Genomic DNA, 23,018 nt, shown 5'->3' with positions numbered 1-23,018 from the left:
CCAATTGAAAAGTGTAGGTAGGGATCACTCCTGGGAGATCATATATGGTGGCAAAGACTGAACAAGTGTGGACCGTGTGCAACGCAAATACCCTTCCTGCGATACTAGCTCTCTTGTCCATGATTTTTTTTTCTTTTTGGGTCACACCTGGTAATGCACAGGAGTTACTCCTGGTTCACACACTCAGGTATTACTCCTGGCGGTGCTCAGGGGACCATATGTGATGCTGGGAATCGAACCCAGGTTGGCTACGTGCAAGGCAAATCCCCTACTTGCTGTGCTATCACTCCAGCCCCTCTTTCTTTCTTTTTTAAATTCTAATTTTTGAAGGAAGAAGTAATAATTATTTTTCATCAGGAGTTAACTTGTCAAACTCATATATTGAGGGAAACTATATCTTGCATAAATTTCTAATATAAAACTATTTATGTTGATGGGGACTATATATTGCATAAATTTTAATACAAAACTATTTATGAAAATAAAAAGTGATAACACATCCTGGTCCTTGAATTAAGTGGAGAAAGAATAAAACAGATTTGTTAATGCAGTATTTCATTCTGGATGAGGGTTTGTTTTTTTCTACAGCTACTGACGCTCAGGGGTCTACACCATATTTGTGCTTTGGGGTCACACCTGGTACTGTATGGGGGAATCACGCAGTGCCAGTGATCAGACCTAGATCTACTGCATGTATAGTATGCATTAGCCTGTTGAGTTACCTTTCCACTCCTATTTGATATGCTCTATGAACAAAAACAACTCTACTTCAGCAACAACAAGTATTCATGAGAAAGGATTAGGCAGATAAAAGGTAGATTTGGGGAACTGTTTGAAACCAACCATTGGAAATTTTAAAACAAGAAAAAAGTTATTGTTCAAATACTGATATTTGTGGTATAATTTATTTTTGCTAACTACAAAGTAAAAAGCATAAACTTGTGTAGAGTAATTTCTAAAGTTAACTAGTTATTGCAAGAAAAGGGAAAAGGAAAAAGCAGGCAAGTTTATATAATTTTTCTTTTTAATAAGGGCCAAAAGCTAGCACTCTGGGAAAGTTTGCTTTGTATGTGACTGACCCATATTTGGTCCTCTGCATTACATATGGTCCCCTAATCACTGCCAGGAGTCCCTGAGCACAGAGCCAGATGTAAGCCTTGAACATTACTGGATGTGTACCCAAACCAAAAATCAATAAATAGTTTGGTGTTTTTACAAACTATTTTGAAATAAACTATCAAAAGTTTAATTCTTAGTGCAAATAGTAAGATGATATTTTTCCATATGAACCCAGTCTTCAGGAAGAAGTGATATGCAGCTTCAAATCCAGAAATGTTCCCCAGACATATGATGAAAATAATGAGGTCTTGCTGTCACTCAGTGTGTACTTGTTGGTAATACTTGAAACTCTGAGAGCCTATGTTTAAGTGAAAAATTCTTATGTGCATAAAATTTATTTTTAGAAACGAATGTGTTTTAAGTATACCCACTAAAATGATAATCAATACACTGTTATGTAGCACTTACAGAGACTGAAGTTGTTTAAGGCTTTCAAACTGGTTCTGGTGGAGATACAAAAGAGGATTGGACGATAGATTCCTTTTGTACCAGTAGAAGAAAGAAGGAAAGAAGCATTGGAATGTTATTATTTTGGAAGCTCAAGATGTTGTCATTTAAATCTGGAGACGGAAAGAACAGCTTACAGTTTCTGGAGAAGCTTCAGGCCTTCAAAAATTCGGGGTGGAAGCTCTATTATCATATTACTAGATAGATCCCTGTTAGTGATAATAAAAAAATAAAACAATTACACTGGAAATAAATGACAAAAGTATTACTCCTTAAAATTATTACGCTATTTGATGTAACAGAAAATATGATTCAAGTTAACCAACATAATACCTTCTTACACAACCAGGCCAAGTGAGTCAGCTGAATGGACTTGCTTTTCGTGAGTTTTAAACATGATATTTTGATCATTTAGTTCCTGCCTAGAATTTCCTCTCAGCTCTTCTCCAACACATTATCAATCTTGCTTCAATACCAATTTTGAATATTTCTTCCATTTTACGAACTCTATGTGCATGTCTAGTATTTATTTTTTCTTTCCTTCTTGGTTCATAGAGTGAACAACCTGTCTATCCAACTCTCTAAGATGCTTCCTAAGATTTTGTACTTGTCTCTGAGCTATTTTACATTACAACTATGGTATTATTGGCTAGACAATGTCTGCCCAAGGGCTGGAGAGATAGCACAGCGGTAGGGCATTTGCCTTACAAGCGGCCAACATGGCTGACCCAAGTTCAATTCCTCTGCCCCTCACGGCGGAGCCTGGCAAGCTACCCATGACGATTCAATATGCCAAACACAGTAACAACAAGTCTCATGATGGAGACGTTACTGGACCCACTCGAGCAAATCGATGAACAATGGGAGGACCGTACCATATGTTCACACAGTTTTGTTCATTTTATCTGGTACTGTCTTTTAGAAGAAATTGAGAACTTATAATATAAGAAGTCTGTCCAATTCAGAAATAATGATAAGAAAGTTTCTATATAATGTGGAAAATATTTTTTTGGGATAAGAAGAAATAAAGACTCTTTAAGAGTCCAAAATAGGTTTCTGATCCAGTGAAGTTGAAATATAGGAAATTGCCTAAAAGCCAAACAAACAAACAAAATCTTATCTACTTTTTGTGTTTAGGAGCTGTTGATGTGGGCATGAATAATAATTAAGATATTACTCTTTCTGTAAAGAAGCTCACAATTAAAGAAAACAACTAGATTAGAAATTAAAGAATGAAACAATTGTGTCAGTGCAGAAAGAAATAAAAGTGCTTGAGCAGTATTTCATGACTTGAACAAAGAAAAGTGCTTGAACAATATTTAATGACTTTCATGGTTGTAGTTAAAGGAGAGTAGCATTTCAGGTGTTGCTAAGGGAGGACCAGAGAAACAAATGGTTGAAATTCAGCAGCATCTGCAGGAGTCAGCAAGAAGTTCTTGGTGGCTGTGTAGAGTAGAAAGGATGGGGAAGAAGTAGGAGATAACATGGATCATGCTAAGGTGGTACTTCCTAAAGTACTGCCCAGGCATCAGAAACGAGGAAGATGCCTTTAGAAAGGCCCACTCCAGAGCTAGCACATCAGAAAATCTGGGAAGGTGTTGCTACTATGCTAGCTAAAGGCAGTATCTACTGAGGTTCATCCACACATTAACATTTGAGAACTGTGTCAAAGACTGCTGAATAACAGGCATCAAGGAGGGACAATGTTGGGGACAACAGTGGCATGGTATGTTTTGGGTGATGGAATGATGATTCTGTCATAAATAGAAAGAGTAAGAGAATCTGGGGAGAAAGATTTGGCAGGAGGCTTTGACTCTGACCAGGTGAGAACTGAGAAGGGTCTAAATTATTTGTGATAGAGGAACAATGTAGGACTTGAGTCAAAGTGTATTTCATGAGAGAAAAGTAGACTTCCCTGGAACGAAGCTGCCAGGAAGCATTCTGAGACCACTAGGGTGGCAAGCCCAGGTAAGCAGCTAACAGTGAGGCCAGGGGTCATTGTAAATGTAAACAAATTGTTTTTGAAAAGCTATCGTGACATCCAAGTGTGGAGGTCCTGCCAGCTGGGAATTCTCATCTGGTGTGCCAGGTAGAAGTCACACACCTGGGTCATGGAGCAAAAGGAAGCACAAGTGTGCACAAATCAGAAGGAACCAGAGAGCTCTGGTTTCATCTTCCTAGAAAGCATTCTACAAGGTCACTTTTAAAAATCAAGCACAGTCTTTTCTGGATGAAGGATATTAGTACCTTACCTACATGTTTATTCCCATCCAAAAGGGGTAGGTTGTCCTGAAGACAGAGTCAAGTTATCAAAATTTTTTGTACATTTAAGCAACATAAATACTTAGCTCAAGTTAATTTTATTAACTCGTGAATTTATTCTAGCTAACTGATACTAAGTGGATAGAATGGGTTATTCTTTTAAAGTCATTCTTTTAACTGGACATTTTTTTGGAATGTGTGCATTACTTTACAAAATTAGAGGTTAAGAGTATTAGGAAATTTTTCAAAATATGGACTCCATACTACTGTTTCCTTAAATTTGTATATTAAAAAATGCCCTTCTGTTCTGACTGACTCTTCCACTACATCTCCAGAACAGAAATTATATCCATCCTCCAAGATCTGATCAGGTACATACTGGGAGAAATGAATTAGCTATTCTGAATTAGTTCTTTAATTTTTTGCCATGAAATGATTTTATATTTTGTTTTAATGACATACCATGCACATAATAGGCACTTAATATATATAAGCTTGGTTTATGACATCCACAAAGTAAATTATGTTAAGTATTCATAAATTGTTTTCAATCGGTTCTTATTTTGCCCAATTCTTTCTCGATTTTAAAGCAGGTATGAAGGATGAAGGAAAGGAAACATAAGATATAAATTTCCATTTTAGTTCTCAGAACAGGAAAGGCAGGGTGCTCTGCCCTAATTACCACTACTCGTTATAAAACTAACTTGTTTTTAACTTTCAGTGATTCCTAAGGATGTAAATAATGATGAATAAATGGCAAGACAGTTGCTTTTTAAAATGACTCATCTCCAAAAGCAAACAACCAACAAAAGAAAGATAAATTAAAAACAACCCTCATTTGAACAGAAAAAATTGCACATGTGCTCTGAATATTTTCTGATAAGTCTAGTCCTCATTCTAGACTTTTTGATTCATCTTCCCTAAAAGTCAGGGCTTCTTCAGGGATAATCAACATCCTCATTCCTGTCTCAGCTATAATTAATTAACATAACTTAAGTTGCTATTCAGCAAGCTTTTGTTGAGACTTTTCTATATTCCAGCGATAGAGATACTGATTCTTGACTTTATGAGCAATGAAACATTCATTTATTCCCGATGTGCATGTACATGAAACCACCCAAACAAAATAGGTAGGGAAATCAAGTAGACCAAGGTCATATTAAGCCACAATCTGATTTTCATATCTTTTGACTTTAGGAAAATGTAAATTTTCCTATTTGATTTTGAATATTCAGTAGTCTATAGGATTTTGATTACAACTAGAGGAAAAGAATTTCACTAGTTATTTAACTGTATGATCTTGGAAGCAGAAATCCTATTTTCCTAGTAGACAAATCTACTTACAGTTCTCCTAAATTTTTTAATGAAGAAAATGTCTTCTCTGGAACAAAATCAATTTGATTTCTAGGCAGAAACCTGTAAGACATGGCAAGAGTCAGCACTGTTGGTTGTGTCTATTGTAATAACCAGTGTTTTCACTGTGAGATGCCATAGATCCGGATATAATTTAACAAACCTCCTTTAAAGTTTCAATGTGAGGTGTGTCTGGTATGGAATAAAAGGCAGGAGTTTCTTGTGAAGTCCAGCCATGTGTTTTCTCCAGGAAGTGCTATCCTAAGTAAATTGAGGTGCTGAATGTGGTTTATAAAACTGTACTTTGGATTCTAATTGTAGAAAGTGTTTTTCTTCATATATATGTATATACACATATACATATATGTATACACACACACTTAATGTCAAATTTAGAACCAGTAATAATTTTCAGCGACAGCTTTGAGAGGAAACATGTGAAAGCTACATTTTTTTAAGAAAAGACACCCAGAAAGAGCAGAACTCATACCAATTCCATAGTAGTCTTTGAGATCACAAACACATTTTAAATTTGGTAGACAGACAGTGGTTTTATGTTTCTTTGTGTAGAATAAGAGTTCTACAAAAAAATGGCAAAGATAAAAAATCAGTGCCTCATAGAGGTTTTAAAAAAATGAGACAATGGATAACTAAACTACATGGAGGTAAAAAAAAGTTGAAACATTTTATTTATTTTTCCTATGTCTTCTCTCATCATACATTAGGGTGTGGAAGGGGGGAATAAACACTTTGAAAATATGAAATATATTTATAAATGTGAAAAAGTAGCTAGATTACTGAAAATGAGCATACACCAATTTTTCTTTTCCAACCAATCAAACACTTAGAACTACAAGTGTTTACTTCACATAAAAAACTACAATTAAAACAATAGCAAAATTCTTGTGTTTTTAAAATTTGCCAGTAGAATTATGCCAATTAACCAATCCATCTGCCTTCACACTCTTATCACTGAAAGTAATAACTAATTGTTGTGTAGCTGACCATGTTCACATACATTATCTCATTTTCTTGTTGATCATGGGATTAGGTTAAAATTCAGTCGAATAGATGCAGAGAAATCATGCCTGTCCTCCAAAACAGGAGCAGCAGGAGATCAAAATGGTGGACAGCCAAATGCAAGGCTTAGTCTGCCATCAAAAATTAGTCAATCTATGTGTATGTGTTTTTCTAGGACTGCCGCCATTTCAGACCAAACCTGCAAGCAAAATACTCCTTTAAAATTCTTGTCGGTGCTTCCTTTTGTCTTCCACATCAGTTGGGTTCACCCTCATTTACTAATGTTCATGGTATACTTACAGCACTGTGAGTGAATTACACGACAGAAAGGTAGAATTTGTAAGATATTTTATGCTGTTGCCTTCCAAATCCCTAAAAGACACGAGGAAAGACATTTTACAAATTGTTCTAGAACAAAGCCTTGGGGGTAGTTTTTATTGAAGAACGGTTCTGGATTTCTTTTTATTCAGATTTATTTTTACTTTATTTCAAATTTTATACTTCTCTCACTATTATTAAAGGGCTAATATTGTTAACACTATACTTTTCTCTCTTTCAAACTAATGTTAAAACAATTAAATTGAGGGAAAGGGCAGTCCAACAATTAGTGAGTATCTCTCTGTGCTGGGTATTGTATTATTAATTATAATATTGCTACTATTAGTAGTTATTATAATTTATTGGCCTTTTATAGTATCAGCTGCTTTTTCAAATGCATACAAAGGTGACATTGTCACCCTTATTTAAACATAAAGGTTCTGAGACTCCTGGAAATTTGTTTTTCTTTTGACTACATAAGTGGTAGATTGACCTAAACCAGAGCTGCCTGAATCGGAAATGAGACATTTCAGATTTTGACATACTTCTTAAAGTCAAGTAGTTTGATCTGCCTTTAAGTGAATGAAGAAGTCAGATTGAAGTTATCTTGCATGTACTGAATGGCAGAGTCAGGATTTGCATCTGGATCTGAGTATTCTTTCTACCAGCCTCGGTCCTGCTATTGAGTGTAATTGGCACTAGGCCTCAGCATCACCTGGGAAGGTATTAGGATGAGAAGTCTCAGACTCTACCGAGAAGGAATCCGAAACTTTTTTGGACTGAGATCTTGTTTGTTATGCACATGAACGCTCTTAAGTCACTGTTGGAGATTACATTCTAGCAGGTAATTTCTCACAGCAGTGACATCCTACATACTGAGGGAACACCCTTAAGAACTCTCTGACATTAATACTTCCAGCTGTGTCAATAATTGAGAAAGAGTGGACTTTCCTGCCAAGTTTCCTAAGTTCTTTTTGTAGTCAACTTCCTGCTATCTTTTTCATACATGACAATATCTGTTTGACTGCCTCTGAACTATTCTTGCATTCACATCACAATATCCCCTCTTTCTGTGTCACTCCCTTTCAAATCCTTGTCAAAGACAATCTTGGAGGTGTTGCCAAAACATGCTGTTTTTTTATTATATAATTATGATTAAAAGTAAATACTACTCTATTGAAAGTCCACTCACTGTTGAATAGAATGATAAAAGTGTTTTTACATTTTGCAGATATAATTATTTGAAGCCATGAATACCAGGTCTGCTTGAAAGCAAAAAAATCCGGTCAGGGCAGGTGTTCTGCTTTTAATCTGGAACCAATTGGGAATTGGGTCTGAGTTCTCAGTTCTCTGTCCTCTGTCCTCTTAATTATCTTTTCTCATTAGTGTGCAAGAAATCTTGCTAACTTTATGTTTACATTTTCCCTCTCCCGTGTGTGTGTGTGCATGTGTGCGTGTGTGTGTGTGGGGTGTGTGTGTGGGTGTGTGTGTGTGTAGAGTGAAAAGAAGTATCTAAGGAATCTGGCTTTGATTCTGGATCACTTTCTGGTTTCTGATGCACATTTGGGGAGTACAGGCCAGGCCAATTTTTCTGCCATCTTTTCTCCTTCCTGTCTGTCTTCCATTGTGTAGATGTACTTATTTAGTACTGATTTCTATTAGCTTTCTAATGGACTTGTACTGTTATTTATATTGTTACATTAATTAATTCTCTCTCCTTTCCCTTTCCCTCGGTTGCTGCTGTTGCAACTAGAGACATGTGTCAACAAAGGTGGGAAACCTAATTGTGGTTCTTGTACACATTTTGGTTGCGATGTTCACTGGGGCTTGCTCACTTGGTTGCAGGGCTTGTACTCTTTACTTGCAGTGCTTGCTGGGTGGAGCTGCAGTGCTCTACACACCCAGCTGTGGTGCTGGGGATCCCAAACAGCAGTGCTGCATCATGGGATCACACTCGGCAGGAAAGACGGTGGTGGGGATCAAACTAACGACCTCACATCTGCAAAACAGGTTTTCCACCATTTGAGCCATCCCCAAGAGCCCCACATCTATTTTCATTAACAGTGGCAAACTTAGATGAGGCATCTATTGCCTTAAACCCTTTTGATAGTTGATATATAACTAATTTTTAAGTCAGTAATAAACACAAGGTCACAGATAATAATGCTGAAACAAGTAATTCTGAAATTAGATCCTAAAAGATAAAAAAACTAGTCACTAATATCTGGTCACCTCATAAGAACTGAGTCCTGTGATTTGACAGTGAGAAGCATTCTAGAGGAAGGTACAATCAGCATTTTCCTAGGGAAGGAAATTGCTGCCTGGTAAGATATTGCCTCTGTATGACAATGAGAAGGTGAAGATGTTAATAGCAGGTGGTGGTGGTGATACAGCCACAGAGTAACTTAAAAGAATGTTTATGCTGGGAATTGGTTAAAGGTTAACAAGAGAAACAGATTTGGCATGCTTATTTAGTAATGGTCTGCTGAGCTTTTATTACTTATGCTAATTTTTGTGCTAATATTGGGGTCTTATCAAATCAAAATAGATTTATGTTTCCAGAGGAAATACAGAATGGTAGGGTTGAGTCAAACAAGTAAACCAAAGATGCTCTGGTAATAGTGACATGAAAGGTGCTTACAGATGAGAAAATGAATGGCATTGTAGAAATGTGCTCATGTTGTGCGGGCGGCAGAGAAGAAGCAATCAAAACTGGTTGCTGTATCATGAATGGTTTCTTGAAGGTGATATTTAAGCTGAATTTTGAAGAAAATGTTAGAGTTACTTAAAAGAACATAGGAGCAAGACTTTTTAAATTAAAGAGACAACACATGCTCAGAAAACTAACAGTGGTGCCTCTAGAATAGAGTTTCAAAAAGTAGGTGATGTCTGTTTACAATAGCCAAAATCTGGAAAAAACTTGAATGCCTGAGAACAGATGGCTGGTTAAAGAAACGTTGGTACATCTACTCAATGGAATACTATGCAGCCATTAGAAAAGATGAAGTCACGAAATTTGCATATAGGTGGATCAACATGAAAAGTATCATGTTAAGTGAAATGAGTCAGAAATAGAGGGACAGATATAGAAATATTGCACTCATTTGTGGAATATCACGATAATCATGACCATCCTGTTATTCGTCGATTGCCTCGAGCAATTGTGGAATATAAAGTAACAGAATGGGAGAGGAACACCCAAGAATAGTAGTGATAACTATTAGGAGGACTACTCTGCAGCTTAGAAGCTGCCCTCACGTATTAGGGAAAAAGGCAGCTCAGATGGAGAAGGGGCCACCAAGTAAAGGGTCCTAAGAGGGCCCGCTGGGGATGAGAGATGCGGGCTGAAAGTAGAATATAGACCGAACAGGATGGCCACTTAATACCTCTATTGCAAACCACAACACCCCAAGGGAGAGAGAAAGCAAAAGGGAATGCCCTGCCACAGAAGCGAGGTGGGGTGGAGGGGACGGGTTGGGGGTGGTAGAAGGGAGGCTAGGACCATTGGTGGTAAAACATGGGCACTGGTGGAGGGATGGGTACTTGATCATTGTATGACTGAAACACAAGCATGAAAATTTGTAACTCTGTAACTGTACCTCACGATGATTCACTAATAAAAAATGAAAAAGAAAAGAAAGTAGGTGATGTCAGACTCTGTGGGGCCCTTTAAGATCCAGAGAAGAGATAGAAGTCTCAGATACAACTGGGTGGGAAGTAAGTAGTCTCAGGTATAAATTGAGGTTAAGTAGCTTTAGGTATAATTGTGGGGGGATTTTTATTTGTTGCCTAAAGAAGATAGGTTTTGGGGGTGGAATGCTGAGTGGTTTTTTTTTTCTAGAAAGGGCACAGTAGACTAAATACATGAAGGACCCAAAGAAGGAAGGTACTGGTGAATAAATGAGGAAAAGGGGCATATAAATGAGCCAAAAAGGAGAGTAGATAGAAGAAGAAACAGACAAAAAGTGATCTCAGGTGCTGAAAGGAGAAATTTGAGTTTTACCTTACAGCTGTGGGAATTCTCATACGATGTTTAACTTGGAAAGGAACACAGTCAGATTTTGGTTTTGCAAAGACCATAGATAAACTTTAAAAAAATGTAATCTTAAGTTAATTTCATATCAATTTTCTTAAGGCAGATAAATTAAAAATTGATATTAAATGGATACTCACATCCAATTGAGATGAGGCATTTGGGCACACATCTGATTGGGGAGGGTTTCTAAGTAGTTATTAACCATAGACCTAATAGAAAGAAGATATTAATTAGAATTGCATGCTATTTGGAGAATATAGGAATAATAATAATAATTATTATTATTATTATTATTATTATTTTATACCTTACCCGCTGTGCTATCGCTCCAGCCCAATTATTATTTTATTATTATTTTTATTATTGAGGCTTGAGCGATAGCACAGCAGGTATGGTGTTTGCCTTGCATGCACCCGAGTTCAATTCCTCTGCCCCTCTCAGAGAGCCCAGCAAACTACAGAGAGTATTCAGCCCGCACAGCAAAGCCTGGCAGGCTACCCATGACCATTCGATATGCCAAAAACAGTAACAGCAAGTCTCACAATGGAGACGTTACTGGTGCCTGCTCAAGCAAATCAATGACCAACAGGAGGGCAGTGCTACCATGCTATTTTTATTATTATTATTTCTATAATTTGGATAGTTGCATACTGAAATTGCAAGATGAAGAATAAAAACATAACTATCTTCTAAATATAGTCTCTAGATATGTATATGGCATAGATATAAACAGATGTTACAGAAACAATGAATGAATTAATATGATACATAATCTTGGAATAAATATTATACAGCTTAGTTTCATGAGAGGAAACACCATATATTGGGCAATAATTTCAACATTTTAAGATAATTTTCTTTGTAAACTTCACATTTTCAATAGCTTCTAATACTAAGTACTCAAAGTTTTTTATGGGAAACATTTATCATTTACAGTATTAATAGGGCACATTGAATTGAGTTAAATCTAAGAAGTAAGAGTAGGAGATCTGGGGACTGAAAACAACTCATAAGCATGTTTCATGCATGATTAATTTATGATACTGTAGTCACTTTTGGCAAATGGAAAAATAATGATGTTATATCATCAACTAAAAAGGAACATAATAGTCCCCTGCTGATAAATCATTTCAGTATATTAATAAACAGAGTAATGTAATTATGAAAATAATTGCTCGTAAGACAAAGCTTTTGAAATTTTCAGTTACTCTTGCTGGGAAAATTTTTCCTTGTTAAAAAAATGTAGTTGGAACTAAACTCTTGAGACAGGTTTAAATGTAGTTAGGAGACATAAATGAATACCATCTTTGGTCAACCTCAATAAATAAAAACATGCCTTAGGGCTAAAGGAAATTGAAGGAAATCTAAAATAAATCAGCTGATATAATATACCATGAGTCATGATCAGGACGTATTGTCATTAATTTCAGCTAGAAATATAGGAAATTTTTGGCTTAAAAAAATTATAGTAGGTTTTTTTAATTAGTATTTTTTATTGAAAGTTTTAGTAGTTTATTAGTTGCTGAGTTATTTGATTTTTCTTTTCTAGGTTTCTGTGCCACATCCAGTCATGCTCAGGACTTATTCCTGGCTTGATGGTCAGGCATCACTCTTGGTGGTACTAGGAATAAAAGCAGTGTTGGCTCTACGTAAGGCCTATGTGTTTTATAAATTCTTTTCTTAAGTTAGAGTAAGACATCATTGCATTTTGGAGACAGTTGCATTGAAAGGTATGTGAATACTTACAGAAAAAACAAAGACTGTAATCCAGTAAATAACTGCTGTGAAATTGTGGTGATTGGGTTGTCATCTAGAATTCTGAGAAAAAAGTATCACAAGTATTTACAATGTTAGAGATATTTGTGAAATAAAACTGGAGAAAAATAGAAGGCCCACAATAATTTCCATCACATTCATACACATCCATGCTACTCTTCTAATTGATATCCTCTCATTTGGCTATGAACTCTCTTCCCTGAGAGACCTTCCCTTACACTGGGATTGAAGTCTCTTGCCTTCAACCACCATCTCAGCTCCTGTCAAGTCCCTATCCTGATTGTCTTTTCTTGTTGCATCTATCTCCCACTGGGCTGAAAAGCACAGTGTACCCTTCATCTCTGGATCCCTGGGTCCAGCACAAGTGTCTCTTCTCTAGCAAGCTCCACAAATGCTTCAACCTAGCTATTGACTGAATGAAAAATGAATGAAAAGATTTCTTAGAAATTCACAAAATCTTTCTTTAATCTCCCCATCTTTAGATGCTATATTCAATAAGATCTCTATAAATAACCTCTTGAGGAGCTCTGTGCATGCAAGGGTAAAAATATATGTATTTAAATTACTATGTATATATTTTTACTCATGTGTGATATTTTCCTAGAAAAAAGGCTCAAGGCAGGGTACATTTCTCTTGGGCTAGAGTTTGCCTTGCACGCAGCCAACATGGCCGATCCGAGTTCGATTCCTCCACCCCTCTCGGAGAGCCCGGCAAGCTACCGAGAGTATCTCGCCCGCACGGCAGAGCCTGGCAAGCTCCCCGTGACGTATTCGATATGCCAAACACAGTAACAACAAAGTCTCCAATGGAGACGTTACTGGGCCCGCTCGAGCAAATCGATGATCAACGGGAGGGCCTTTTACCATTTCTCTTTATTCTCAGATTTGTGTGAGAGTGGGAATAAAAGAGGGAATTACACTGAGCACCTACTGCATGTCAGAGACTCTGCATGTGGTACTTTACATAAGTGATGTGATTTATTTCTCACAACACTCTTCTTAAAATATAATTATAGTTATAGAAACAGGTGAAAAGATACAGGAAAAGATGTCTGTGATATTATGAAAGTTTCCTGGATCATTAAGCGTGAGGATGTGACATGTGTACTCTCTGGATGAACCTGAATTCTTGGCTTTTTCCACTTGACCAGAGAAAACTAAAGGAAACAGGTTAACTGGAGTCTTATACTTTCTATTTGTCCCTTAAGAAATTAAATATTAAGGGATCACGATTGACTAGTTATTCATAATTAAATTTTGGGTGCATAATGTTTCAACACTGATCCCACCACCAGTATCTACTTCCTTCCACCAAAAGTCTCCAGGTTCCCTCTTAGCCCCACGCCTGCCTTTTTGACAGGATAATTTTAATTTATATTTATATTTATTTATTTTGGATATTTGGCCACACACAGCAGTGCTCAGAACTTACTCCCAGCTCTGAGTTCAGGGATCACTCCTGGAGTGGCTCCGGGCACCATGTGGAATGTCAGAGAGAGAATCTGGGTTGCCATGCAAGGCAAGCACCAGTACCCATTGTACTACCACTCTGGCCCAACAGGCATATTTTATAATTTGGCATCGTGCTTGGATTTCATGTTTTCAGTATTGTTGACTGTCTAGTGAGACTTATGCTTATACTACACTTCCCTGACCCCTGAACCTGTTACCTCCCATACATTTCATCTCTTCCTCCCCTAAACCTGATCCCAGCCCGCTTGGGGTCCTGGTTGTCCTAGTTGTTGGGGATCTGCTTCCAGGGCCATCTCAGTGTGTCAGCAGCCTTGATCCAGAGACACGGCAGTGAATCCCAGAAGACAGCAGCTTGCCAGAGATCTCCCAGGAACCTGTACCAAGCTAATTCCACTAGGGCTCCTCAGATGGAGCGGGTATGTCTTCTCCACCTCCTACAGTTGAAACCCTGGTGACCACAAGCTTCCAGAAGCAAAACCCAGGTATGCGAGTTCCAGGAATAAGACTCCGGGCCACATGGCGGCAGTGGAGATGGACAATCCCTCCCCGTCTTCTGCCAGCTTGGGGTCCTTGGCTGTCATGCCCACGACCTGCCTTTGAGCACCATCTCAGCATGTCAATGGCCTTGATCCAGAGACTCCCAGTTGGATCTCAAAATGGATTAGCTCCCTACAGAAATGTCTCTGGACCCCAACCATTTACAATTTAGAATTCCAGAAGTGCACAACCACGAAATGATATTCATAATATTCGATATGCCAGACACAGTAACAACAAAGTCTCCAATGGAGACGTTACTGGGCCCGCTCGAGCAAATCGATGATCAACGGGAGGGCCTCATAATAAGCAAAGAAAATAAATTATCTAGCATCTGCCTCTGGCAGGCAGGCTTGAATGGTGATTGGAAAATTCAAACAAACCATAATTCCCCAAGTAGAGAGTGAATATGGCAGAAATTTTCTTGAATAGAGACAGGGGAAGGGTTGGAATGAGAGGGGGGGATACTGGGGAAATTGGTGGTGGAAAATGTGTACTTGTGGAGGGATTGTGTTAGATCATTGTATGACTGAAACTCAAACATGAAAGCTGTGTAACTGTATCTCATGGTGATTAAATAATAATAATAAAAAAGACACCTGAAACATTTGGCACCAATGGTTTTTTTTCCACACAAATACTATTTGACAGGCCAAATTATTATTATAGTTCATCATGTAAAGTGCTGAACTATTATGTGTTACCCAGAAAAAATAAGTAAAATAAACATGATATTTAGATACCTAGAAAACATGAAAACTGATGAATATCATTGACTATGATCCTTTGGGGGCCAAGAAATGTTAGTTAAAGTACTTACAGCCAAATTAGATGATGCAAGTCTTGGAATACACCAGGTGTGAGAGTTGTGATGCAGTTGTGGTTCAGATATCTGTTGATAGCATTGGTAAATTAATTAGGTAAATTTAGTATTCATCATTTATCACATGGAATATGAACTGATGGTTGTTATTGAGAAATATGAGCATGAATTTTTGAAAATATTTTACTCATGTGGCTGGAGCCATAGCACAGTGGGTAGTGTGTTTGATTTGCATGCGGCCGACCCGGGTTTGATTCCTCCATCCCTCTTGAAGAGCCTGGCAAACTACCAAGAGTATCCTGCCCACATGATAAAGCCTGGCAAGCTCCTCATGGTGCATTCGATATGCCAAAAACAGTAACAACAAGTCTCACAATGGAAACGTTACTGATGCCCGCTTGATCAAATTAATGAACAACAAGAGGACAGTGCTACAGGGCTACATTTTACTCGTGAGAAGAGGAGGAAAAAAATTAAAGCACACCCAGACCGCAACATCAGAGTGTGAAATATCAAGCCCAGAGACCAGATCCAAAATATAGTATCTGGATGTTACTTTATTTTAGGGTACAGACATAAACAAAAATATGGACTATTTTTTACATGAATTCCTATTGACTACATCTCTAAATAGACTAATATCTCTTAAAGTATACAAGTACTTTAGCGAGGGCTATAAAAAATGAAAACGGATATGGAAAAGACCCAAACTAGAGAAGATAAAAATCAAGAAGAACTTTTACATCTCTCTTCTTGTAATGCAATGAATTTTTAAAACAAATTTTTCAGTGCAATAACGAATCTAAGTTCTTTGGTAACCTATTTAGCTACAACACATACAAGTCTTTTCAAAACTACTATTCTACCTTTTATATAGTTACTTGAAATTGTACAAATAAAATTATAAAGAAGTTACTCACAATATTTGAAGATTGTGTAATCCAAAAAATGCTTTCCTGGATATGTGTCTAATACAATTATGCTGAAGAAATCTGATAGGGATAAGATAGAAGAGTCATGTAATAAGAGTTCATGGTTTTTATTAGGTTACTGAATATGGGGCTGGAGCAATAGCACAGTGGGTAGGGTGTTTGCTCTGCATGTGGCCGACCTGGACTCGATTTGTCCATCCCTCTCGGAGAGCCCAGCAGGCTACTGAGAGTATCTCACCTGCATGGCAAAACCTGGCAAGCTCCCCGTGGCGTATTTGATACGCCAAAAACAGTAACAACAAGTCTCACAAAGGAGATGTTACTGGTGTCCTCTCAGCAAATCGATGAAAAACGGGAGGACAGTGCTACAGTGCTACTGAATATGAGCTCCAATTTCTTCATGAAAAGAAGCTTGATAAACTAGCTTATATATTCTCAAGTCCCATTTTCTTGCTGAGAGATAGAACTCTGCCAGTGAGAGGTGATTGTGAACCTAGCAAATGGAGTCTGATCCCACAACACCTAGACAATGACATTCTGACTCATCAACTCAACTGTATGATGTGTTTGAAGAGAGAACTAGTCTTTTTTCTGCAGACTTGGCACTATGGCTGCCTTCCTGTGCTAAAGGAGTTGTTCACCAGGCAAGACTCCCATCTCTCTTGCTGCTAAGTGTTCTTACTTGTTCAGCAAAGTTCCTTCTCATTTCTCTTTATTCTATTCCCATAAAGAGAGAGAGGCCAGGTCTTATTGTTTTCTATTTTAAGGTGTAGAATGACCAGCATAAAGCAAGTTAATGAATTGTTCCCGGTCACAAATGGCATCAGTGGATGAACAGAGACTAGCTACAGCACTTTCAGCTCACAGGTTCATAACTTACTTAACTTTAAAAGCAACTTAGCAGTAAAGCATTGATGAAATAAGACCACTGTTGGGAATATTAAAGTAAATAGTTTCCATTCCTCTGCTCATTATCCAAAGAATGGCTAGCCCTGAATTTATATGACTTAAAAAGCTTTAAGCAGAAAATAGCCTCACTAATAATAGTGATAATGACTTAGTCTTTTGAAGGTTTTCCAAATCTCTTATTTTGATTTGCTTTGGTTTCTAAAATATTATACAGTACTTTAATAGTCATTATACTTCACTGCAAAACTATTGGTAGAGCAGATGCTTGTTGGGCATCTGTCATTCTCTGAATTTTATTATACCATAATTATTCCCTAGAGAGATTCCCAGTCTTGGGGCTTAAATGAGTTCCAGAATATTGATAGCCTCAATCCTCAAAATAGGAAGGTCAGCTCTAGTTAGCATAAAAGCCACAGTTTACCCAAAATGCTAAAAAAATTCTTAATTTTCTCAGTAAAGCACTACCTATAAAAAAGTTGGATGTTATCGAGAACATCTATGAGATAGATAGTGAGATGTAAAGCATCACTTTTAATTCTACAGATGAAACTTGAAATCCAGTGACCTCATGCCCTCCCCTACAGCGAGTCTGTGAAGAGATGCCTGACATTGCAGCAAAAATTATTTTGGATAAAAACTTTGCTACAAATAAATTGAATTCATACCAATCAATATTTGTTTTTAGCCTTTTTGAAGCCCTTAAAGTGATATTGAAAATTAATTTGACTATTCTGTTACAATGGGCTAGAGCGATAGCCCAGCAGGTAGGGCATTTGCCTGTCATGCAGCTGACCCGACCAACCCAGGTTTGTTTCCTCCGCCCCTCTTGGATAGCCTGGCAAGCTACCAAAAGTATCTCACCCGCACAGCAAAGCCTGGCAAGCTACCCGTGACATATTCAATATGCCAAACACAGTAACGACAAGTCTCACAAAGGGGATGTTACTGGCCCACTCAAGCAAATCAATGAACAACAGGAGGACAGTGACAGTGATTCTGTTACAATAGAATCTGAAAATAGAAAAGAATATAATGCTATAGCATAGGTATGTAACAGTTCTTCTCAAATATAAAATTTTTAACACCTAACCAGTGCTCTTTATATTTTATTCCAGGTAATCCAAAATTAAAATGCACATCAAGGACTGGAGTGATATTACAGCAGGTAGAGCACTTGCTTTGCATGTAGCCAGCTTGGGTTCAAAACCAGGCACCCTTGTGTTCTCCTGAGAACTTCCATGAGTGACCTCTGAGAAAGAGCTAGGAATAAGACCTGAGCACTGCCTGGTGGGTTCCCATAATCTAATCAAAACAAAATAAAACAAAAAGTGTGATGCACTGAACATTTACCTATATGTTTTTACTTCTTAAAGAGGATTGATACATCCATGAACTTGAATTAAAGTTTTGCTTAGAACTGCATAAGTTCTATAAATGTGCACAGCCTATCTGCCTTTATTGGTGTGAGTTAAGACTCAAGTTCCATAAATAATAAAAAGCCTCTAGCTTTCCAATTAACCAGCTTGCTAGCATTCTGTAGAAAACTAGAGTCTCAAGCTCCTCATTTTAGACCTCAGCTGCTGAATTTTAACTTGCTTCTTCAGTATCCGTTTCCTTGTTTTCAGAATAATGACGCGAGAGGGGAATTTTGAAATATGACAATTTGGCAAGAGGAGTCCTCTCTTTACTCAGGTTTAAGATGTAAGTCCATTTAATAGACTTCACTTTGAATGGCTCTTCTAAGAATAACTTACTGGTTCATGAATTCCTGCTGTTTTAGCTGTCAGGATTTTTCAAGCAGAAACACCAGGAATTTATGTACCTGAAACTAAATCAAATGAATGCTTTAATGACATGCATTTTATAGGCTATTTTTTAATGCAACATTCTGTATTCATGAGCCAAACCAACTTTTGAATTGAATTTTGTTGCCAACGATTGCGTTGAACAAGAATCCAGTTTTAAAAGGAATTCCTAATTTATATACGGATTCTGTTACATTGTGGAGGAGAATTGCTGTTGGTTTCCATGGTAGCAGTGATAAAGTGTTACAGTGAATCTCATAAATTTTATTTTATTTTTCTGAAAGGTCATTTTAAATTGCTTCCACATCCGAACTGTTAAGAATGTCTTTTTTAAAAAAAATTTATAGTTTTATTTATTGAATCACTGTGAGAGCAGTTAGAAAGCTTTCAGGTTTAAGTCTCTCTTATACAATGAAACACCCATACCTTCACCAGTGTCCATTCTCCACCACCAAAAACCCCAGTATACCCCCATCCCTCATCCTCCCCCCACCTGTGGGGCAGATAATTTCCACATTACTCTCTCTCTACTTTGATTACATTCAACATTTTAATGCCAGACCCACCATTATTATTTGGGATTTTACCCCAACACTCAGATTTGCTCAGGTCGGCCATGTTGGCTGCGTGCAAGGCAAACGCCCTACCGCGGCAGAGCCTGGCAAGCTCCCCGTGATGTATTCGATATGCCAGACACAGTAACAACAAAGTCTCCAATGGAGATGTTACTGGGCCCGCTCGAGCAAATCGATGAACAACGGGAGGGCCTTTACCTTTACCTTTTACTCAGATTTGCTGAAAAGGCAACGGTAGACAAGTTGCTTTCTATTGCTGGTTATGAATAACACATGATGTCACGTGGCTGCAGTAGTGGCTTCGTGATTTTGAAATTCTGAAATTTTAACAACTAAATCTGGAGGGATTTCTACCAAAACCTGCTGGATTCCGAGATTTGTTCATGAGTCTCTTGGATTAAGCATCTTAATCAGGAGCCAGAAAGGCCGTTAGTGGGCGACGACTCGGGGTCTCATTGGGACAGGGAGGAAAGGGCCAGCTCCACCCCATCCCGTGAGGCCGCCCTGTGTGTCTCATCACTGAGGGCCCAATCCTGACTGTCCAATGGCCTCTAGAGGATGGTGGCCACCGAGCCGCCTGGGGGGAGCGGGCAGAGGGACAGCACTCTTTCCCCCCTGGAATGGCCCGGCGACAGTAACCTACTTGCACGGTCTGGATGCATTTCTGCCAAAAGCCGCTGGGTTTCGAGATTTGTTTCTGAGTCTCTGGGATCATGGCCATTAAGCAGCTTGATCAAGAGCCAGAGAGGCCTTTCATGGGTGGCGACTTGGGGTCTCGTTGGGATGGGGAGGAAAGGGCCAGCTCCACCCCCATCCCGTGAGACCCTGCGTGTCTTGTCACTGAGGGCCCAAACCTGACTGTCCAGTGGACTCTGGAGGATGGCAGCCACTGGGCCACCAGGAGGAGCAGGCCAAGGCATGAAACCTATTCCCACCTGGGGTGAACTCAGTGCCAGTAACCTACTATGGGGAGTGGACGCATTTCCTCAAATTATATAGCTGAGCCGGAGGTGGTTTGTGGCTGTGTCTCCCACATACCTAACTTTTGGCCGTTTACTTTCTTGGTAAACTTTACCTCAAGTTTTTGGGGTCTGGCCAAAGGCACAACAGCAATTTTGGGATATCTGGAATTCTGAACGTGGCATCAGGCTGCTGATGCACTCATCTCACAGGTACAGATTGACCTGCTGGCGGCACCATATCCCCCCAAGAATGTCTTGATATTTTAAAAATTAATACAACGAATACACTTATCATTAAAAGTAAAATAAAAGTATTCAGATTAGTCAAGCATTTGTTTTGTTTATCAGTTACAATTTTATTTTGATTTAGAGAAATTTGTTTTTCTGGATATCTAAGTAACCTCAACTCCATGGTCAATATTTGGAGCATCTCTAAGAAGAGTAATTTTACTCACAGGTTGAAATTGAGTGATCTTTTGGAAATGTTCCATTATGACCTAAAACTGCACACCAACTTTATTAGCTTAATATTATCTAAAGTATATATTTGTGCCTTTCTCCACCACTCCTCAAATAGAAGAAAACAAAATACAAAAGAAGATCTTTTGTATTAACATTTAAAGGCTGCATGATCATAACTTAATGACTTCTGTATCATGTGGTATATTATGTCCTGCAGGAGAAATTTGGACAACTGCTCTGATAACCAACTTCTCTGTATCTTTTGAACGCTTCTGCTTATGTTTCTTTATTTTTCCTCCTAAAAATGTGCCCCATCTTCTCTTAAACCTTTCCTGCATGTTAATCCTTTATACCAATACTTCAACGAGTTCCTTCTGCTTTTTATTTAATTCTTACCATACATGTTTTGTCATATGCTACAATGGGGGGAGTTTGTGGTGGTGGTAGTACGAGATACTGTAAGGAGACCTAATGACCTGCACAACTCAAGAGAGAGACAATAAAGTGACCAATGAGTGGTTTCTTTCAAATTCAAGAGTGAATGTGAGAGGTTCACAAAAATTGAACTGTAGCGGAAAGAATGACCAAAGTCATGTTAAAAGATCAGACAGGGGCAATACTATGAAGAACTGAGATGAATTTTTACTTGGATTTGGGGAAAGAAAATGTTGAGGAAATCCCCAAGTCTGCTGCATAGTGTCTCTTTTATATTACTATAAAATAATGAAAGGAAATAATCACTCATCTCTCACCTACTGGGTCTTATGAGCCATAGAAAATAATATAAAGACTTATACAAATAGAAATTATACAAGATAATAGCAGATAAAGTTCTAGATGGTAGAATATGTTGTCCAAGTTAATTAAGGCCTTATTTAATTTCTCCTAGAAATTCAGAAAGATCAAAAATTAGAATAATGAATCACAATCAATTACTAAATAATTTGAAGAAAGCTGCTGAAAAACTTAAGATGGCAAATATAGTTCTGATTTTTGAAAAATAGAAGAAATAGATTCGCAAACTATACTTGAGAAATTTTGATGTTGGCGTTCAGTGAGATCAAAGAGTATCAAAGAGCATTATCACAAAATACTGCTCTGTGAGTTACTCAGAGAGAAAATAAACACTGCAGATTATGATAAATAGGGCATAGAAAACCTAGTTTTCTTCTTTTATAGAAAAATTGGAAAAAGACATGTAGGTGACGTTGTCCATATGTTTACATAACATGGACATGCGTTTCTATGGTGTTTCTATGGAAAAAATACTGAATGAAATGTATTGTCTGAAGATGATGATAAAAGACTCTGGAAAGATCATTTGACACTATCTACTTCAGTAATTTCTTCCATGATTGGAGTAAAGAGATTTAACTTATTTTCAGATAATACAATATTGCAAGGAATGATAAATATATTGGGTCATCCAAAAAGATCTAGTAAAAATACCTGAATCCAGGATGAATCTGAGCAAGAATAAACTTGAATACCCACAACTTCTCAAATACTAAGTATATAAGTATACTTGTATGCTTAGTATAAGTGTAAGTATACTTAAAAGATATAGAATCCGGTCACTTAGTGGTAATGTATTTGCCACAGGATTAGAGTTTTAGAGGTACTATTACTAGGAGTTAAGTTTGGGAAGAAGGCACCAAGAGAGCATAGCTTTAAGGCAATCAGAAATCAGAAAGAAAATGTTTCTAATTTCATCTTGTTCTGCTCTGGCCATGTAACAGTGTTCAATCTAGATCCTACTACATAAGGAAATGTAGATGAACATATATAGGTTAATGTGACTAGAATGATGAATAGATTTGAAAATAGACGTTTAGGAGAAGAATTTAAAAATCCAGATTGTTCAGAAAGAGACTTATGTTCTAGGAAAGATGGTAACAGCAAAAATTAAATATCAGAAGAGTTATGAGGAGGCCAAATTGAATGTAATAATAAAGATCAAGTTCCCAGAATGGATTATCTGAGTAGTGTAATTCTACCTGTTCGATCCTCTAGTGATTCCTCTGCCTCCACAGAAGTTGAACTTCTCCAAATTAAGGTATCAAAGAAAAAGAACAGAATTCTACATGGGGGAAGGAAGGGTTGTATATGATAGAAAATTTACACAGATGCTAGAATAATTACTTCTTTTACCTAAGGTTTTTAATTGTCAACTTACTACTACTTTGGGAATCATAATCTAGTCCTTCTA

At 37.6% G+C, this 23,018-nt stretch overlaps 1 protein-coding gene across 1 annotated transcript in view; it reads right to left on the bottom strand.

The window, feature by feature from the left end:
* The window catches only part of RXFP2 (relaxin family peptide receptor 2), a 67,380-nt gene that overhangs the window by 18,765 nt on the left and 25,597 nt on the right, over positions 1-23,018 (bottom strand). Inside the window, 8 exon segments of the mRNA XM_056109901.1 lie at positions 1,528-1,599; positions 1,704-1,775; positions 5,173-5,244; positions 6,502-6,573; positions 10,693-10,764; positions 12,302-12,373; positions 15,162-15,233; positions 16,085-16,156. Of these exon segments, the coding sequence (XP_055965876.1) occupies positions 1,528-1,599; positions 1,704-1,775; positions 5,173-5,244; positions 6,502-6,573; positions 10,693-10,764; positions 12,302-12,373; positions 15,162-15,233; positions 16,085-16,156 (576 nt within the window).

Source organism: Sorex fumeus, unplaced genomic scaffold (genome assembly GCF_029834395.1).
Source record: "Sorex fumeus unplaced genomic scaffold, SorFum_2.1 ptg000008l, whole genome shotgun sequence".
Lineage (NCBI taxonomy): Eukaryota > Metazoa > Chordata > Mammalia > Eulipotyphla > Soricidae > Sorex > Sorex fumeus.
Note: the sequence above shows the minus strand (reverse complement) of the source record. Positions and strands in the feature narration are given on the sequence as shown.